General features: G+C 54.7%; 1 protein-coding gene across 1 annotated transcript; it reads right to left on the reverse strand.

The window, feature by feature from the left end:
• Positions 1–12021: 12021 nt before the first annotated feature.
• On the reverse strand, positions 12022–20990 carry VOLCADRAFT_106848 (uncharacterized protein; the record flags this gene model as incomplete). Its single annotated transcript, XM_002955513.1, has 9 exons — positions 12022–12564; positions 12901–13373; positions 14423–14750; positions 16772–17032; positions 17771–17827; positions 18207–18325; positions 18750–19308; positions 19593–19718; positions 20628–20990. 9 exons carry the CDS (start codon positions 20988–20990, stop codon positions 12022–12024), a joined length of 2829 nt encoding a protein of 942 aa, XP_002955559.1.
• Positions 20991–21468: the final 478 nt, after the last annotated feature.

The following is a 21468-nucleotide window of genomic DNA, read 5'->3' on the forward strand; positions in this document are numbered from 1 at the left end:
GACTAAGAGCCATTAGCCGTTGAATACACGTACATTGTACGTGTATTCGGGAAGTACGTGTAATACACGTACGTGCTACCGAATACGCGTATTCGGGAGGTCCTCGACCTACCACCGATAGTCCCTTGCCTAGGTGTAAACGTGTGAATCTGAGGTACTAGTACCAATAAACAGCCATGCCTTATAAAGGCTTGGAAAGCCTATCCTGATGGACGAGCTGCCAGCTGGCAGTACTCTAGAACCTGCCAGCCGTTGCTCACAGAAGTCTGATCGGCAGTCTTAAACAGGCCACAGCTGTTACTCACGACAACCTGACATGTTACCTAAACAGGCCACGGGGCGACACGACATCCCTTCGCATCGACACGCCCCCTCGAGTCGCACTAGGGGCCTGACTGCAAACTGCTAGTACCGACAAGCTAGCCCAGCCACCAAGTCCGCGGTCCAGGCCGACTGCTCAACACTCAGCAGAAACAAACGCAGCTTGCCAGCCTTCAGCCTGATGCCTATGCGGTCTGGCGCTGCTGCACAAACACATACAGGGAAAACAGTGCCGTACAGCACCAAACGCACTGCCTATGGTGCCCCTTCGGGCATTGACCTGTCCATTCGGGCGCCTACCCCCGCATCCTCAGCACCCCCCTAAAGCCTAGCTGAAAACAATTCCTCAAAGACCTCAGCACTCCTCCTCTGGCGACCTAAGTGAAGCCCAGCGCTGTGCGGCAGTGCACGAACTTGACCTCGCCCAGTGCCTTGGTTAGGATGTCAGCCACCATGTCCTCGGTGGTGCAATAGCTGAGCTTCACCTCACCACGCGCGGCCCTCTCGCGCACGATGTGATGGTGCACGTCGATGTGCTTGGAGCGCACCGACGTGATGGGGTTGTTGCCGAGGCTGAGCGCGCCTTGCGAATCCAGCTGGACGTTGACAGCACCCGGGGAAAGGTCCAGGTCACTCGCCAGCTTGTGCAGCCACAACACCTCACGCACAGCGGCTGCTGCGGCCTGGTACTCGGCTTCCACGGACGAGGCAGCCACAGTGCGCTGCGACTGACTGCTCCAGCTGACCGCCGCACCTCCGAGCAAGAAAGTGTAGCCCGTGGTGGACCGGCAGGTGGCTGGGTCGCCGGCCCAGTCTGCATCGCTGTACCCACTAAACTTGCTGGCGTCGCCGCAGTAACGTAGACCAAGCGTGCGAGTGCCAGAGACGTAACGCAGCACACCCAGTGCGAGCCCCATGTGAGCTTTGGTGGGGGCGGACATGCACTGCACGAGCATGCTCGGAGCATGTGCGATGTCTGGGCGTGTGCTGGTAGCGAGGTAGTTTAGTTCGCCCACCAGCGCGCGGTAGCCACTGCCGTAAGCCAGTATCGGCTGGGTGTCACTGGCTGGCAGAACCCGTGTGCCCTGGAGCAGCGGGGTGGCACGCGGCATGGTGTTCTCCAGGCTGTGGCGCTGAAGCAGGTGCTCCACGTAATGCTGCTGCGTAAGCAGGATGCGGCGGTTGCGGCGGTCCTGGATGATCTCCATGCTGAGGTAGTTGCGCGCCTCTCCAAGGTCTCGTACTGCGAAGCAACCAGCTATGGCCGCCTTGGCGGCCGCGACCAATTGCAGGTTGTCTGCCGCCACCAGCATGTCGTCAACGTGCACGATCAAATAAATTGAGCCGTCGGACCCGCGCTTGACGAATAGCGCGGGGTCGGACATGGACGGCTCATAGCCTAGTTTGCCAAACTCCGCCGCCAGTTTCTCGTACCAGCAGCGTGGGGCTTGCTTGAGGCCGTAGACGGACTTTAACAGCCGGCACGCCTGCATCGGGTCGCCGTTGCTGTAACCTGGTGGCTGTCGCATCCACAGCTCCTCTGCCAGGTCGCCGTTCAAGAAAGCCGTTTTGACGTCCATGTGATGGACCGTCATACCCCTGGCCGCTGCCACAGCTAGAAGTGCCCGCAGGGAGGCTGCACGCGTGGTGGGCGCAAACAGCTCTCCATAGTCTATGCCTGCGCACTGTTCGAAGCCCTTCACCACCAAGCGCGACTTATAGCGTACCTCACTGCCAGGCTCCTGTTTGATCTTGTAAACCCAGCGGCAGTCCAGGATGCGTGCACCGGGCGGCGGCGTGCCCGACTCCCATGTTTTGTTGGAGAGCTGCGACAGGATCTCGTCATCCATCGAACTCTTCCACTTGTCAGCTTGCAGACTCGCCACCGCTTCCTCATAATTGCGCGGCTCCTGCACCGCGCTGTTGCCTCCGCCGTCCGCACTGCCGTCGGGCACGTTAAACTCAGCGAGATCGGTGCTACCCGGCGCTTTGTTAAGCAGCGGTGGATTACCCAAATCTCCACCGCCGCCGCTGCTGTTGATGGCCAGGCTGACCGGGGCCAGCGGCGGGTGCAGCGGTTGCCGTTGACTGCGAGTGTTGGGGCGGAGGGGGGGCGCTGGGTTCACTGGGGGCGGGGCATCCACTTGAGTTGGCAGTGTGGCAAGCTGTGTTGAGCCGCCGACGGGGTCGCTGCTGCCAGGACGGGCGGGGCTGGTGCCGAAGGGGGTGCCCGCCCGTTGAGGTGCCGGGCCGCGGTGGTCGTCATCGAAGGTGACGTCGCTGCTAACAGTCACCTTGCCGTCAACAAGGACGCGGTGGGCGGCCGTGTTGCGCTCCGGTCCAAGGTAGGTTCCCGCCTTCGTGCGGGGACCGAGCTTATCCTGCTGGCTGGCTGGGATGCGGACGTAGGCCAGGCAGCCAAAGGTGTGCAGGTGGCTGACGTCGGGGGTGACGCCATGTTAAGCTGCCCACGGCGTGGCCTCCCGGCCCTGAGAGGGAGCCACATTGCGCAGGAGGTTGGCGTAGCGCACAGCCTCCGGCCAATAGCTGTCCGAGAGCGTGGCATCGTACAGCATAGCCCCCACACGGTCGAGGAGTGTGCAATTGAGCTGCTCCGCTGCTCCGCTCTGCTCCGGGGTGTACGGCGCCGAATGGGTGTGCGCAGTGCCGTGCTGGCGTAGCCACTGCTCCAGTTGCTCGGCGACATACTCACCAGCGTTATCACTATGAAGTGTGCGTACCCGTGCATGGTTCGGGTGGCGAGCCTCCAGCTGCGTCACCATGTCCTGCAGCGCTTCGCCCACTTGGGTTTTGCTAACCAGCGTGCGAACAGAGGCGGACAGACCGGAGGCACCGTCCAGCGGTGTTAGCAAGTAACGTGCCCCACCTCGGCATGGGCCCTGTAGTAGCTGGTACACAGTATGGCTATACAAATACGCTCGGAGCGCGAAATTCAGCATGTCGAGAGGACTTTTCAGCGGCCAGCTACTACGTTAGATATCGAGATCTCGTGAAAAACTCAAGTTTATGATGTCGTCAGTTCAACCCCTTCCACTTACGCTTCGATGAAACGGCTTGTGCACCAGGGAAGGAGAAGGCTGGAAGTATTCGGGGTCTAAGGCTGTACATTATTGCCCCATTACCGAGGACATTTTTGTAACTGGCCGCGTGATAAACGACCTGGTAAATACCCGGTAATGGTGCCTGATTACCGGGTAACTGGCCGATTACCGACCCTCGCCTTGTAACTGACCGCGTGATAAACGACCCGGTAAATACCCCGGTAACGATGCCCGGTTACCGGGTAACTGGCCGATTACCGACCCTAGCCCGATTACCGACCCAGTAACCTTATAGCCTGGTAACCGAGGCCGGTTATTAGTCGTTCCCATTATTGGGTCAATAACATGCGGTAGGGCTAAGATGAGCTCAACGAGAACAGAAATCTCGTGTAGAACAAAAGGGTAAAAGCTCATTTGATTTTAATTTTCAGTACGAATACAAACTGTGAAAGCATGGCCTATCGATCCTTTAGCCTTTCGGGATTTGAAGCTAGAGGTGTCAGAAAAGTTACCACAGGGATAACTGGCTTGTGGCAGCCAAGCGTTCATAGCGACGTTGCTTTTTGATCCTTCGATGTCGGCTCTTCCTATCATTGTGAAGCAGCATTCACCAAGCGTTGGATTGTTCACCCACTAATAGGGAACGTGAGCTGGGTTTAGACCGTCGTGAGACAGGTTAGTTTTACCCTACTGTTGGACCGATTCCGCCATAGTAATACGGCTCAGTACGAGAGGAACCGCCGTGTTTAAGATAATTGGTAATGCCCTTGCCTCTCGCCAGGGCACGGCCAGGGCCAGGGTGCGGCTTACCAGTATGTCAACATCGGTATGGCTGCTTTACGTTCTGGAAGGTCGTCTCCATGAATGCCAGCTTCCCTGCTTGAGAGCAAAGATGGGTAGGCCTGAACCAGAGTCCTCGTGACCCTAAATGCTATTACACCTTGTAGGAAGCAAGCACTGTGACCCCATGGCTGCCTCGTTGAACCCTGACCCATTGCTGTTGTAACACCTGCAGCCTGCACCTGCCAGATTTATTGCTGAATGCCCAGCCTTCAGCACAATGGCTTTGCATGTGTCCTGCCAGCATTAGAGACCTTGAAACGGTGAACGATGCTTCCCGAGATACCAAGATACTGTAGGTTGCTAACATGTACATTTACAAAGATATCCTAAGAGGACAACAAATAAGACCAGTAGGCGCATGTCCATAGTCCAGGGCAACGGAGGGGGTTACCCTGGGGCCGTGCTACCCCTACCACTTGTAGGACCTTGCAAGGGGGTTACCCATGGGCTACCGGGGTTTGAAGGTGGGTTATCCATGGGTTACCGAGCCGATCAGTGCCATAGGGCTGTGTGGGACTGTGACAAGCCCGTGGGTGCATCTGCATCACGACCCAGGGGATGGTTGCGCGACCTCTGGCATGCCCATTATGCACCCTGCCGAGGAACATTACAATGTACCGTGGATAAGAGCCCTGGCCATACATAAGGCTGTTCAAGCAGCTGTCAGCAATCCAAGTGGTGGCAGCATCCAACCATGCAGCATCTGTCCACCGAACAACAACACGTGCATTGCCACCTTTCCCCGAATACAACCAGAGGATACCGAGCCGTCATTGCCTCACCAACAAATATCCGTGATATTCCATTCCCCAAGCCGTGCATCCCATACACGGATAATAGCTGCTTACATCAACGAGGCACATCCTGGGTTGTTTGCAGCAAGGTGAAACCCTCGAGCATGCGCTGCTGCCATGCAAGGTGCAAGAGCAGCAACCTTGCATGACTGCTCGTTGCAGCCACATTCTGAGTTGCCCCCTCTAGCAAAGCGACCCAACGGACATAAAATGCTACAGCACACTCAACTTCATTCTGAATCAACGCCAACTCCTTGCACCATGCTTCCTCCTGCAGCACCCGGCGCAAGCTTGCCTCCAATCGTGGCACCCCATGATTTGACTGTGCAGCCCAGGGATACCGCTGTGCATTTAGCGCCTGTGTTGTATCACGTCTTATCGCAGGAAAAGAACCGATCGGCGGATGTCAATCCCGTGATACCCAGGATACTACAGCCTGGCCTAGCGCTCCCTTCATGGCCAATGCCTGCCCAAGCTCCGGTGTCACCACTCCAGGTACAGCACTCCAGCTAGTAAGCTGTTCCCAAAGCTGCACAAACCGTTGCCTAGTGCGCCTTTTCTCCTTAATGGCCAGCTGCTGATGATGCCGCCGCCCGCTAAGTCGCCGTACCACGTGGTCCAGGGCATGCATGTCGGCTACGGCATCCTGATGGGTTGGGTCAGGGAAGGGGGTCAGATAAGGGTGCAACATCGAGAGGGGGCCAAAGCCGCGGTGCAAAAGTGGGGCACGGTGGGAGAGAAGTTAAATCTTTTCCAAGCAAATACAAACTTGGCTTGCAGCCTATCACTCAGGGTTTGGGGACCTTGGGTGATGCTCGATCCCTGCACACAACACTCGGCTGCACTCTGGGAACCAGGAGCCTTCATTCCTGATTCGATTCACATTCATTTCATCCCTTCATTTCATCCATTCATTTTTGGGCCAGGATTCATTTTGGAATGAAGACTCCTTCATTACAGAATGAAGGGAGCTCAGAATGAAATGAGCTCTCTACAGTTTGAATGCCCCTTCAGTCCAAAATGAAGCAGTCTCCATAAAATGAAACATGTACATCACGTGATGTGAATGCCTCCTTCAGCCCAAAATTAAGCTTTTTAATAATATAAACCCCTGTCCATCGCGCCATATGGACGTGCCTCCAACCCTAACTAGGAAGGCGTGTTCTTATCACATGATGGACAGTGTCTTGATACGGATTTGCTTATAAGCCAAGCCGTCTCAAGACCCTGTCCACCACGTGATACGAACGTGCCTTCAGCCCTAAGAAAAGCCATCTCCACAAAAGAAGACAATGCAGCTGTCCATCATGTTACTGGCAGACAAGGAACCAAGAGCCTACATGGCCCCGTTGCATGAAGACCCTACAACCTCGCAGACTCACCTCCACCTCCGCAAAAAGCTTCCGCAGCTCTCCCTTCGCCAGGCTCCCCAGTGCTGCACTCATAAGCTCGGACCCAGGTCCCCAAGCAGCGGGGTCATAGGCATGGGCCTTCTCAAGATCGGCAGCCTGGTTTTTAATTGTACGGATAAGGGCTGGGCGCTGCCTAACTGGCACAGAGTCAGCACCACGGAAGAGCAACCCAAGCCGCACCGCATCAGAGCTGGCATCGAGGGTGTCCTCCCCCTGCAGCTTCTGAAGAGTGAGCCAGCAGCGAGCATACTCAGCCTCTGGGCTGGCAGGCACCACGTCAGCTGCTTCCAGCTGCCGAGCCTGCTGTTGGAGGGACTGCTGTACCTGCACATGTAAGGATACGTTGGCATTACGATTTCACTGCTAAAGTACCGCTTGCTTACCACAGCTGCATCACCGCCCTTCTGCTCCAACGCAGCCCCAAGGACACGAATGCGGTGTCTGGCACTGTCCAGGGCAGCTTCAGCCCGAGTCCACATTCACCACAACCTTGCCGGTAAATCCCTTACGACATCCCTGCGCGGCCGGCCACACTGTTGAATATCTCTGCTGGCTCGCCCGTCCCCTGCCCCACACCATGCACCCCAAGGTGCCCAAACGCTTTCTGGCATGTGTAACTGCAGGGCAAAGGCAAACACGTATTAGGAGACGCACAAGGCTCATACAGTGATAAACACGCACCTGTGAGCATATCGGTGCCAGGGAGGAATGAGTGGGTGCATGCCTCTGCCCAGCCGCTGCAGGTCCGGTGTCTGGTGTTCCAGCCACTTGGCATATGACTTGCCTCATCTGTAAAGTACAACGTGTGAGGTGTCCACACAACCACCACACATCGTGCCTCAGAAGAACTTACCTGCACGCGATATCGTACCACCAGTACTGTACAGCGGTGCGAGCTGCAAGGAAGGACAGCGCTGCAGCAGTGGAGTATGCGTGCCGCTCCCACTGAAGAGGTTCATGAGCCGCAGGAGCATCCCATGCCGGCATAACACGACACTGACAGCCGTGATGAGGTTCTGCAATTGCAAGCCCCGTAAATCATCGAGAAATCCAGGTGCCAGCCGTCCAGACACATCATACCTTCCTTGATTCCGCAGCCAGGACCTGCAAGGCAGAGGGTTGGACAGCGGCAGCACAGCACAGCACGGCAAAAAAGTGGATGCCGCGAATTGCGTGGCGGGGGGAAAAGGCAAAGGCTGCTCACTAGAAACAAGCCTTGGCTCCCGACCCACACCCACCTTGTCAGCATCGAAGTTCGAGCAGTGCGTCACACCAATCTGCTGTGACGCATGACCGTCCAAAAGCACCTGCTGTATCGATGCGTTGGGCAAGAAGTAACGGTGCCGTCCTAGCTGTGTGTAGCCAGAAATGTAGCCCTTATGGGACAGCAGGTTTACCTTAAAGCAGGCATCGAAATGTACCGAGTGCAAGCTCGTGGGGCCAGGCCCTACGGCTTCGGGGCTGCAGGTATCCCGAAGCAGCCAGTCAGTCGACGCGAGCACTGCCGCCCCTAGCACTTCAGCGCCCGTGGACACCGCTGCCGCCATGGTTCCCAGGGCTGCTGCGCCGGCTGACGTCGTACATTCTTCCCGCCCACCAGGCTGACGTAGCAGCTCTGCCCTTACCTGACTCATCATTCGACTTAGTTGTGGACACCTTTAGTTGTGCGTTTTTCCCGACCCCCAAGCTGCCCTTCAAGAAGTAAGTACGACACTGTACGACATAATACAGTAAGAGTACGAATAAATGTACAGTAGGAACAGCCGTTTATTCTCTCTCCAGGCCGCAAGGAACAGGGTTTGGCCAAGAATGCGGTTCAACCCCAGGCAGGCGGCTCTGCCGTGCTGTGCTGTTCTTCTTCTTCCTCTTCTTCCTCCCATTCCTCCTACTCTTCATGTCGGTGACCGAATCACTGAAGGCGGCTTTCCTGGCAGCCCTTCAACCCCGGGGGTCATCCACTGCCTTGACCCAATAAGGGATTTTAATCGAATCAGTACCCTTCACTTCGCCCCAGTGTTTTTTTTCATTTTTGCCCGACAATTTTCCACTCCGAACGGAGGAATAGGTTTTTAGTCGTGGGAATAAAAGTATTCCGAATCTGTAAGGCGCTGGGGGGGGGCTACACCCCCCCCAGACCCCCCCATGAGGTTTTGTTTAGTTCGTACAAACACAGGGTTTGGGGAATATCGCAACACGCGCACACCACAATCTCTCCATAGGTGTCTCTTGCACGCCAGGAAGCGGCGCGCACTTGGACGCTGCACGGGTGACTGCTGTTGCAGAGCCCAAGCAAACACAAATCAGTTAGCCCCTACTCGAGCACTGATCAAATAGAGTTCGTTCACCGTCGTTCATTTTGCATCACGTTGAAAGATAACACTATACGACTTTCCAGATTGCAAAAGTAATGATGCATAGCAGCAATGAACCAGAACCGCCAAACACAACCTCTGCAGTTGGTTGCGGCCCCTGCTGTTGATGCTGCACGCTAATTAGCGGTTCATCATGTACCGGCCCCTGCTGCTGGCGGCCTTCCACTTCTCCAGTGCCGCCTCAAAGGGGAACGTGTGCTGGTCATAAAGGTCTTGCGTGAACATGCGCACGCACAGTGCCAGGTGCTCGTCCAGCCGGTTGCGGCCTGGGTCCTGCAAGTATGCCATTGCTGAGAACCGCCGCTCGTCCTCCACAGACCCGGGCACCATCACGAACACCATCTTAGCCAAAGCTGAAAACTCCGTCAAGGCGCCGGCAAGACCCGGCGCATTGCTGATCCGCTTCCACAGTCGTGAGGTCGGTGTGTCATCCAGCAGTGCACGGTAGGCGTGCTTGCTTTGCTGTGCCTCAGCCTTCGCGGCTGCCTGCCGCCGCCGCTCGGTGGAGGTATCATGCAATGCAAGGGTCTCCCTCCGGCACTCAATGACGTACTCGCGCTCTTTGTGCAGGGAGCATGGGCCGCAGCGCACCATGTCATGCACCTCCCCCTTATTCACATCCGCCGTAATGCACTGCGCCCATGTAAACATAGCTCCGAAGTACAGCTGCCACTTAAGGGGATGCTTGTCCTTCTTCTCCAGCCACGCGCCGTCGCTCTGGCCCTTCGTGACCCGCTGTGTCTGTGGTCGGGGCGTCTTTGCACCGCGGAGTGTGGGGTTAGGAGTCTTAGCTGCAGCATCGGGGTCGCTGCTGCCATCGACCTCGACGCCCGTGTTTCCTGGCCCATCGCGACTGTCTCCATATGAAAAACGTTGACGTTTGGCCCGCTTGCTGCTGACAACCGGAGTGGCATCATTGTCGTCGGCTGGCTGCAGCATTGCGTCCACAATGCCTACGACCTCTAGGCCGTCTTCATTACCGTCGCTAATGGCTTCAGTGAAGTTTAATATCTTCTTTTATGGCCTTCCACGTTTTGGGAGCTTCGGGTCCGAATACTTTGCAGCGTTTGGTCCGGTCAGAAACAGTCCGATTCCTCGTTGACTTTCGGGTGTGACCTTCCTAACAGTATCCATGGCATTAAAGTACTATAATATGGTTAACATGTTTGTCTCCTGTAAGATTCTAGCGGCTTTGGCATAAACAGTCCATTTTTGGCTGGAGGAATGAACTTGTACGGTCGGAACATTATTTATTCCGAATTTCCAGGACCGCGAACATTTTTTTATTCCGAATTCGGAATATTTTCCGCAAAAAAAAACACTGCTTCGCCCCCTCACTTTCCAGGGGCCGCACTGCCATCTGCATCTGCATCCAGCATCCTTTCCTCCGTGGCTTTTAGGTGTTGTAGTATTGCCCTTGGGCCTTCAGCTCGTCTGGGTAGTCTTACAGGTATGGGGTCATGCACCCCCAACCATGTAACACACACGCACACACATCCAGCTAACCACCACCCCCTCTATGTCTACCTCTCACTTACTCACTCACACCACCCTTACGCTTCGTGACTGAGTTCATTTGGATATACATACATACATATTTATACATCTCAATTACAGGGTGGTTAAGCTTCACCAGCGGCCCCCATTCCCGAGGCAGTCCCTGCTCTCCCCTGCAAGAGGGGCACCCTAATCCATTCATCCCATCCGAATTCAGAATTGTATTTGTTGGGTTCAGCAACTCACCACCAGCATCCAACCAAATCTATCGGATCAACGGTGCCTCAACTTAGTTCCTGGTCAGCTTGCAAGTTGATATTATCACGTCCTACACCGTCCATAAGATGGAGGGCCATCTCCCATTTTAACACTCCTCAAACACCCGAGGAGTAGGCAGGCGGTTTGAACCCGGACACTCCGGGAGCAGAAGTTAGGCCTTAACCTCTGCCAGCCGCCTGCCCATATGTATGTGTGTAAGGAGGGAAGGACTTTTCATGTGATGTCCGGACACAATAAAATGTGGGCATGTAGGTGTGTGTGTTTGTATGTGTAAGAGTTTGTAAAGTACTTGTGATAGCAGATTGCAGCTGGTCATGTTCTCACTAAAATCAATTCTGGTATGACGATATCAGAAGGCTTCTATAAAGGAATCCGTGAATTATGACCACTTCAACCAAACTACTTCGATATGTTCTGAAGGGCCCTCAGGCCTTCATTTTGGGATGAGCTCAGAATTCAAGATAACTCACGGTGGAATATGCATACAGTCATAAGTAATTAAAACAATCCCTGGCATGGCGATATTAGACGGCTTTTGCATGCAAAGTGACCATTTCAGCCGAACTCCTTCGATATGTTCTGAAGGCCCCTCAGTGCTTCATTCCGAAATGAGCACGAAATGAGCACATAACGAACGCCGAGTGAAGGGAATCCCGGGAATCGAAGGGAAGCGGGTTCCCAGAGTGCAGGTGCCGCCTGCCTCTGCACATAACCCTAGCCAACCTCACCCGCCAGGGCTGGTTGGCAGCAGAGTCACACACCACCCAGCTCTGTAACACTATGTATACCCAGCGTTGTTTTTTTTAAGTAATATATCACTTAAAAGGAATAAAGGCCACTATGAGGCCTTTGGAAAAAAGGAATAACCCGACCGATACATTTTCATTCCTCCAGCCAAAAACATCCATTGCTGCCAGATTGCTCCATAGTATGCAGAACTTAATATTTGCAATCAAAGAATAGGTATGAGGGGCCGTAAGAAGGTCATGCCCGTAAGTCAACACGGCATAGCAGCATGTATGACCAGCCCTCACATAGCCAAACATGCACAAGGCAATGACTCGAACATCATACAGACACCGAAACAGCAAAATAAGCCTGGAAAGTTTCCTGATGAAGGCATTTGGGATGGAGGTGCTGTTGTCGGTAACTCAGTGGTCTACAAGGGGAGTTGTAACTTATTGGGGTGGGGGTCTGGGGGTGGCGGAGGACCCCCCAGCGCCACACACTTAAGGAATAAATTACCACAAACCTAGCAACTTTGTTACTTAGGTTGGAATAAATTGAGACTTGTCCTAAACGAAAAAAATCACTGTGTATACCCCTACTACTCTACCCTACTTAAGGGTGCCACTATGACCCTGGCGACTTGCACCTTCCATTCACAAGAGACCCCACCGTTGTGTGCAATAGTGTGCACTTATGGATGCCACATCATAGACTAAAGAGCATGCACGGCTTGCACCTCGGCCTCCATCGCCGCCTGGTAGCTGCTGCTGCCTGCCTCCAAGCCACCCACCACCCTGGCATTCCCCAGGTCAACCAGCTTGACAACCCCATCCCGCCCCATCACAAAGTTGGACAGGCGGATGTCCCCGTGCAGTACACCTGCCCGGTGGAGCACCCTCAGTGCTCGCAGCATTGCAGTGCGCAGCTTTGGTGAAATCCCAGCATCACGCAAACTGCGGCCACTGCTGCCACTGGCAGCTGCATCACCAGCGACGGTTGTGCTGCGGCTGGCTCCGGCCTCCAGGTCGTCACCCTCGTCAGTCAGTGCCAGGAACAGGGCGCCTGTGTGTGCAAACATGCCGTACCGCAGCAGCCGTGGCACCAGCGGGGCACCCTGCAGGTTGCTGCTACTGTTGCTACTGATGCTGCTGCCAAGGCACAAGTACACAGCAAGCTCGCGTGTGAAGGCTTCCACGGCTCCCCGTCGCTTCTGCTCAAACAGCTTGATCACTGCCGCCACGCCACCTATGGTGCCCTGCACAGCAACAGCATCCGGAACAAGGTCTGAGCTTTTGAGAAGGGGAATGTGAAGCACGATAACCAAATGTCAGCACTAACCAGTATCTGGCATATGACACACGCTCTACTTCTGGTGCAATGCATGAAGCCCGTGAAGAATGCAAGTGTAGCTGCTGGCCGCTGAAAATGCCTCAAGATGCTGGTGGAGCACCATAGGGTTTGTATTGTGGACGAAATTTGTGCCATACTTTGTACCAGCTACTACAGCAAGCTCTCATTCACCTTGCTGTACAACCCAATCCCCTAGCCTGTCACATATGTTATGCTAAGTTGCCCTAACCACCGCACGTACCTCCAGCACGCTGCCATAGCACCCATATCCAACACACCGGCCGGTGAGGCCCACGTCTCCAAAGCCACACAGTTCTAGGGGCAGCAGCACCTTGCTGCCGCGCTTGCGGGTCAGCTGCTCAAGTCCACCCGGCACCTTCCCTTCCAGCGGGACATTGATGACGTTGGTAATGTGCACACCACTGCTGCCGGCATCATCGCTATTGCTGGTGTTGCCACCGCCACTGCTGCTTGTGCTACTGCTACCTTTAATGGATACGAGGTTAGTGTGGTTCCCATTGCCCAGGCCTTGGCTGCCGACCTTGTCTGGGCCAGGTAGGACAGACCGCTGTTTCACCCGCCGCTGCTCCTGCAACCTTAGCGACCGGCGCCTCTTTAGTTCGTGATGTGAGTTGTCTCCCTGGCCAGGTGTGATGGTCACCGCCTCACATGGCAGCAACTTCATGTCACGCGTGGTCATCTTGTAGGGAACACCTGAAAGCACAGATTTGGAATTTCGTGTGAAGTGTCAAGACATCACACATTCACCAACAGGAATGAGCACTTTTTGCAAAGGTCATGGGCCCATATACAAAAGAGTTCGGCCCACAGCTATGTACGTGGATATAATCGCTGAAGCTGATATACAACATTCAATGCATACGGGAAATGCAACATGGGCAGCAGGTGACGATGCAATGTGGCACCAGCATGGTGGGTCGCAGGTCCCTGACTGCCAATCCCATTCTCCTGGCCTGCACCGAAGGTTTCCTGACCCTTTAGCTTCTTCAGAGCTTTTCAACATTAACGAAATCCGAGTACTGGCTTCATGATTTTTGCCACCTGATTTGTCAGTGATGGTATGGAGGCCCCCCTAGGGTGCGACATGTAGTTCTGTCCAGATGACCCAGTTGCTAAATGTGAGCACACGACAGACGTTTCCCTGGTGCCCTGGAGCCGGCTACTGCAATCATCTGTAACATATGCAATACACGCGTGCATTGTAAGAGGGTCGGCATACCCCAGACAAGCGCAACGGCAACAGCTCCCCTAGCTGAGCATATCCAGCTACTCCACTGCCTCTTACCAACTTCTGGATAGAGTGGCCGACTCAATGGCTCAAGCGTTGCTGGTGTCCCTTGCTGCGCTCTGGATTTCACAGACTCGCAATATCTGGTTGACAAACGGGAATATGTGTGCCGCATTGGAGAATGTTCAGTCATCTGTGACGAGGCAGGTAATGATATCGTCAAGTTGTGTTGGCTTGAGCGACCCAAGACCCTCACGCTGACCAAGAGATGTATCGAGGTGTGCTGGTTGGGAGGTCTACATGGGCTCCCTAAAACGCCACTGACGCACACGCTGGGCTGGGGGAAAACGCGAGATCTGCCTGTAATGCCGCCACCAATTGTGCCGGATCTGCCAAATTAGGAACGCCCCCCTCCTGCAGGCCTGCGAGAACTTATTTTTGCGCTAATGTTGAAGACCCAGAGGCTGCTGCTGACCCTGAACTATGACCCCCGAATGCTGACCCATGTTCTCACCTACGGCACCGCCCAAAGCCGCGTCTTGGTGATGCGCCGGAGCCGCCTCGATCGCAGTAACGTTACGAGCAGTTGCCAAGATGGCTGTGGTCTGCTCGCGAAGTAGCTCCTCCTGCAACCGACCAATCTCCTGCATTACTTGCGACCGTCGCTTCCAACGGGCCAAGAGGAGGACCTCCCAGCCTGGATGGCTGAGGTCCAGAGCTGTGATCGCTGCTGTGTAATTCCTATCGATGTCGTTGACAATCCTCTCATACTTCTGCCGAGATGCTTCGTCCGGTGACCCCAAGGCTGCGATTGCCTCCACACGCGTGCGAGAGGCTGCTGCCTGTGTTGATGTACAATGGTTCAAAATGACCCTTTCTTCTGCCGATAGTGCAGCAGCTGTCGGGCCCTGCAATTCGGCTTCCAACGCTCTTATCCGATTTTGCAGGTTATTTACGAGGTTGGACATGGCGCGATTCGCGAAGCTTGGTACAAAACAAATCAAGGACCTTGCGTCCACCCGTATGTGAGAAACCTGAATTAAAGCAAACAAAGTCCCTATCCCCCTAAACTTGAAACATACGAGTACGGCAATGACTTTGTGCGAGCGCATTAGTTTTGTGCGGTCGAGTTTCCGGCCCACACTGTGTAAATTCTCATGTGAACAATACTTCGTATTCTTACGGAAATACAATCTAGCGAATAGTCCAGGGCGCGGGCATAGTAGGCGCGGGCATCCCTGAAAGCTTCCAGAATCAATGCCGGCATAGAGCGGGATACGATCCTTCGACCGTTAGAGGTTGAATACAGGTGGATCGCCTCCGTAAGGAATGGACCTGAGAGCCGACCAGGAGTAGGATTGACGCCGCCGTTGGTCCGCCAGATTCCAATAGATGCTGGTGGTTTGTGCTGAACACGTATAAGCTGCTGACTTCGCCGATATCGTCTTGGGTGAGGTTGCTCCGAAACATCAGGGAAGGTAGGGACTGCCAGGCTAGGAACACTGAAGCAGCCCCGGTCCCAATCTAACAATCGTAGTCTTCTTTCCCCATGTCTTCTTTCCCCACGTCTTTCCCCATGCACTCTTGTCGAGAAAATATTGGAACCTGATGTGTGCCGAAGTGTTTACAGATTATTTGTCCAAGGATACACCTGCTACGCCCCTGCGTCTTTTTCTTCAGACAGTGCATTGGAGCAGTCCGTTGCCAAGACATCGTTATCATTACTGATGAGAGGCTTGTAACATGCATTCCATGCGTTCCCCGTAGGCGCCATGACATCATATGCCCAAACCGCCAACCGACGCCGCCGAATTGATGATTTGTTTCCGTTTCGGTTGGAATAGAAGGAAGAGATCAAACAGTTTAATTTCCTGTGAACATGGGATGCGATACAGGGGGAAGGAGAAATCTAAAAAAACAATGCAATCCTAAGAAACCAACGCAAAGTCCGCCGCAGAAAGTGTTGAAAACAGCACGTAAGCCGTCCGCTGCCTGGCTGGCTGGTTAGCAACGCACGAATTCGTTTCTGTGCAGTACACAGGGTGGCAAATCTTACAGGACGGAGGCAATCAGTGCATTTCTCCGACTAGCAACTGTGCACCCACACTTTTGACATTGACCGTGGGACATCTCTCCCAACAAGCCCCAACGATCCCACGATTCCTGTGTGATCCCTCAATGCGCACATCTCTAGCATCCCCAACGATGCCGTATGTACGAGGCCAATATTTTCAATGCCGCATTCAGCGACGGTTTCGAGGAGGCAATTACGACAAGGGCTGATTAGCCTTGTGTGAGAGACCTGGATCTTGGTTGAAACGTTGCGTGTAGTTGTGAATCTCAAGTTGGAGGAACATCATCTTCATAGATTGAACTTCCTCGCCAACCATCCAAGGCCCGTTTGTAGAGGATACTCCCAAACTTTAAACCTCGTCAGCCGCGTCCTTCTTCTCCTCCTGCAAAATAGTCGAATGAGGGAGACGCCATGCAGCCGCAATAACAGCAACAGTAACAGCCGTGAAGCCCATCAGGAGAGGAGAACTCGATACCATAAAAGTGGGGCATCATGACGTTATGGCACTGCCAACGCACACGGCTGGGGAGGCGGATTACTCGGGTAGCAGGCCAAGCCATACACCAGCCAGCCGGTTACTGTGGCACTTAAGGAAACCCCAAGATCGGTACAGGGGCCTTGTCCCAAGTGGATCCCGCCACACGTGCCCAAAACAAAGTTAAATTGTAACATGAAAGACCACCGACATCTACCTTTTCAATAGAGTAGCAAGTAGCGCTAATGCACCCTTTGGTCAACCTCATCCCCTCAAAACTCCTCAACCTCTCATATTACCATATACGGTGTTACCTGATGCTTGCTGTGATCCAACTTGGCCTTCTCCAGCGCCGCCATAAGTCCCAGCATCTTGTCCTCGCCCTTAGTGCTGAATGCCCAAGTCTTGACGAGACTCGACCCAGCCGCAGCTGCCACCTTGCTGCTGCCGGCCGCAGCGTCCTTGTCGTCGGACTTGGCATCCGCAGCTGCCGCCTGCTGCTGCTGGTTGTTGGGTTCTGGAGGGGCGGCAGTGTTGACGCAGCCAAACGTGACGCCGTTCGCACCTTGCATCCTCTGCGGAGGGGATAGCACGCTATCCGTTTACGGAATGTGTACGTATGTGTATGTGTGCGCGTGTTTCAGTTTTGTGGGGTGTGATGCAAGCCAGTGCTGGAATGCGAAGTCTACACCATTTACATTTACAGGGCTGTCGGGATTAGATCTAGGGACATGTACAAGTAAGAAATCAGGAAATTAGGAAAAGAATGTAACGAGACAGAGCTGTCGCCGGCCGAAGCAAACGACACGAACACGAAGTGGACAGATCTCAGCGATGTGATGTAATGTGATGTGGGAACATGTCCGCGCTGCAGGGCTCACAGTTCGTCGACGTAGCCACAACAGGTGGCGATACCACAATCGGCAAGATAGTGCCCTTGGGGTTGGAAGTTGCCCCATAAGGGGGTGGCCTTCGGAACAGGCCACCTTCCTCCGGCTGCTGCTGCTGCTGCTGCAGGCCGCGATCCTACCTCAAGTACCGCATTGCTTTGCTCTATGCAACAGCACAGCACACCGTCTACCTTGGTCTTGCACAGCGACCCATTGCCACACATTTCTCAAATCACATCCCTCACATGGCCTGGAGGCATTCACAGCTCCTGCTGCTAAAACTCCTGGCGATTTTACCTAGACCTCCTTATGGCCCATATGACCCGCAAGCTCATCATATATTTTCCTAGACGCCCAAGCCACCTCCTGCCCCTCCCGCGCATGAGGATCGTTATGATGGGCATTAGAGGCATGACGACGCACCTGGACTGGCATGCTCACGGTGACTCGAGCGTTGAGAAGCAAACGAAGGTTGCCCGACTGCGGGCACGAACAGCAAGATAAAACACATAAGGGTACTCGTTATACCTTTTGTGTGGAGGGTTTGGGAGGGCGGGAGAAAAAAAGGTGGAGGGGTGGGGTGGGGGTTCAATACTGGCTCGTATGGGAACTCGTTCCATCTCTCCGGATGATTAACGCAATCGAGGTGTAACAAACAACCACATACATAAAATATCGAAAAAGAAGTTTAGAGCTTTACTGAGCTACCCGAGCGCTTTAGTATAGGAAGACAGGCGTTTCCCAGTTAGCAAAATTGGGTATCAGCTAGAAGCAATTTGTATATACATATATACATACGCTTTCCCAGTAGCGAAACCCTAGGATCCCGGATCCCGCCTTCCGACTTTCCCATTCATACCTGACGCATCACGACGCGACTCGTCGTGCCGTCCGCCGACACGTTGACACGCAGCTCCCCGCTGCCCCGCTGCCGCCACTTGGAAGCTGCGGCGTCGTACTCAAACAGCTTGCCCGACTCTGCGTCGTCAGCAGCACCACCACCAAGCAGCACCACCAGCCATCAGCCATCACACGCACATCCATAAAACGCGCTGTCCACCATCAGCCAGCAGGAAGCAACTCCCTCATCACAAATCACATCACACAAAACTGTTGGCCAAGCTCTCTACAAGTTCTTAGCACACCAAAACGATGTCATGAACCACCGCAGCCCTCCTCACTACCTGACCCACCCCCACACGGAGGCCTCGCACCGTCACGAAACCCGACCCAAGAGGCAACAGCCAGCTCCGGAAGCGGTAACCGGAGCGAAAGAAAGGCGGGAATCAACCCTAAGCCTACCTACCACTTGCCACCACCGCCCATACCGCCCGATGCTCAGCACATGTTGGGCAGAGTCCATAGCAGCCGCGGCCCGTGATCGTCGTGCTCACACGCGTACCTGCGTAGATAGTCTGTTCGTTCTCTTCGCCCGTGACCTTCTGTACCACCGCCAGCTGCACCACCGGCTTGATGGACGGGTCCTCCGAGGGCTCGAACGCCTCCGGACGCTCCTCACCCTCACCGCCCTCTTCAGCGCCGCCGCCGGCGGAGGCACCCGCCACACCAAACAACGGCTTGCCCAGCGCTCCGCCGCCTGCAGCGTCCAGCTTGGGAAAACTAAACCCGCCTCCAAAACTGCCCGCGCCAGGATTCGATCCAAAGAGGCCATTTCCGCCCAGGCCTGCTCCGCCAAAGATGCTGCCGGCAGTGGTATTGCTGCCAAAAATGCCACTGGTTGCGTTTCCCGGTGCGGCGGCGGCTGCGCCGCCGCCGCCGCCGAAACCAAAGTTGAAACTGCCCCCGGAGGCCCCACCGGCGGCAAGAGATGCAAAGCCCGGTGTGGTGCCGGCGCTGCCGCCGAATATGCTCGCGGCGGGAGTCGCGGCCGTAGCAGCAGCCGGAGCGGCGCCAGAACTGGCTGGGGAGGGGGATGTAGCAGCGGCACCTGCCTTGTCCTCCTGGTTTTGTTCAGTGGGAATGCATCACAGGGTGCGCATGCACTTACAAGCGGAAGACGAGAAGTTGCATTCCCGGCGGCGGCGCACAAACACACGGTGGTCGCTGCGGTCACATGCGATCGCTGTTTCGATGTTCATATGCGACGATGACAGGTGTTCCATTTTTCAACAATGCTCTGATACCCACGCTGCAGGCCGCTGCTGCACATGACCTTGTCACACTCGTACGGCAGCCAAGCGAGGTCAAAGTGAAGCTACATGCGACATCACCTTCCACCACTCACCTCGGCTTTGGAAGCGTTCGCCGTGTCGGCCTTGTCCTCTTTTGCCGCTGCAGCCGCCGCCGCTTCCCCCTGCTGTGGCTTCTGCTCCTCAGCCTCGACCTCCTCCGTCTTGTTCGCTTCATCTGCCTGGAGACCGTTACACGCATGCGCGGCTTGTCAAGCTCCCAACACTTGCACACAAGGGAGTCACGCAACTGGTCCGTATGTCGCATGTCTAGTAAGGATGCGCCATAGCATCATCGCGGGTTGTCTTGTCCCCCTATCCCGCCTGTGATACCACTTAGCAGGTACACACATACATTCACCTGCCGCTCACCTTTCTTTATAAACAGAGAGACACATACATACATACATACATATACACAGATGATTCGCTGTGATTGTGCGTGCGCGCGCGTGTGTGTGGAGATAGCGAAACATCGTCTTTGTGTGTGTGTTGTGTGTGGCATCGTGGTCGTGCATCCATCTCGTCGCCCTTCGCCGCTACCGGTACAGGCAACGTCCTCTTCGGACACATTGCAAGATTGCATTGGATGGGAGCAGCGCAGCCGCCAAACGTGAATGCAAAAGCCATTCATTGCCTTCACACGCAAGTCGGATTTCGAAACCAAAAGACATCGAAAGACAGTCTACATGAAACGTCTGAAGGCTGAAGACGGCGTTTAGCCATGCCAACAGAGGCAGTTACGTTGGGTGAGGGCCGTTCGACATCTGCTATATCTGTTTCAACCATCTATCCAAGACTCATTGCGCGGTTGCGAGTAGGCCATCCCCCGCTTTGATTTACCCGCCTTCATAGGAATGTCGTGCATGGTGGCTCCCTTGTGGCTACATTCGGTTATGATAGGCATATACGCATAAACTCTTGCTTCAGTTAAGAGAAAGACTTGATGGATGGACTTCACACCCATCTACATGCGCTCACAGCGGGAAAGGGGTCCTTGTGTGGCAGTTCTGAAGGTCGCTCGGTGCCCTGGTGCCATCAACCCATCAAGGTGTCGATGTACAGGGGTTCGACGCAAACCCGCACCGCACCTCGCCATTCTCCGCCTTTGCCACCGTAGCCGTCGCCTCAGCAGCAGGTTTATCGTCGCCGCCGGCCGCTGCGGGAGGAGCGGCGGCACTGGCCGCTGCGCCAGGAGGTTGTGCAAATGATAGCGCTATTCCAGCAAACGGGTTGGCGGTCGCCGCCGGCTCCCCAGATGCAGCCCCGGCGCCACGCCGGACGTGCACTTTCCGCCGCTCCCTTGTAGCATTGGCGTCAGCGCTCCAAGTTCCCGGATCAACGCTCTGGCAAGCAAATGTGAACAATGGGAAAGGAAATATTATAGCTCCGCAGGAACACGGCATGGAGCATACGTTAATCGCGCAGGAGAGTAAACTGTAATAGATGGCCATCGCTGCAAACAATCCGACCATCGTGCGAAAACCCCTTCCTGAATTCTCTTCAAGAAAGGCATACGCAACGCGACTTCCATATTGTCCGTTCAGCAAAACACAAAAGCCCGCCGCAGATCTCATATACAGGTTGGAAAAAACGTTGCTCCGAGATGAACTCTGTCGGACTTTATACAAGTGCAAACTTCTACTTCGCACCGGTAAGTCATCGTCCGCATCGTCGCGATCCCTGGCGCCTCCCGCCCTCTTCTTTGCGGCCGGTTGGAGAGCGTCCGAGGGACGTTCGTCGCCCATTGATTCGTTACAAAAATACTACACCTACAAATTAATTATCATAAAAGGCTTGGGGGTGCAATAATGTATAACAGCTTCCGTTTCCGGTAACCTAGCGAGAAGGAGACTAGGAAAATGAAAGACGATAGTAATGTGTTCCCAATAATATCCGAGGTGCACAAATCATCATTTGACAAGAGAGCTT

This window comes from Volvox carteri, assembly GCF_000143455.1.
Source record: "Volvox carteri f. nagariensis unplaced genomic scaffold VOLCAscaffold_52, whole genome shotgun sequence".
Classification (NCBI taxonomy): Eukaryota; Viridiplantae; Chlorophyta; class Chlorophyceae; order Chlamydomonadales; family Volvocaceae; genus Volvox; species Volvox carteri.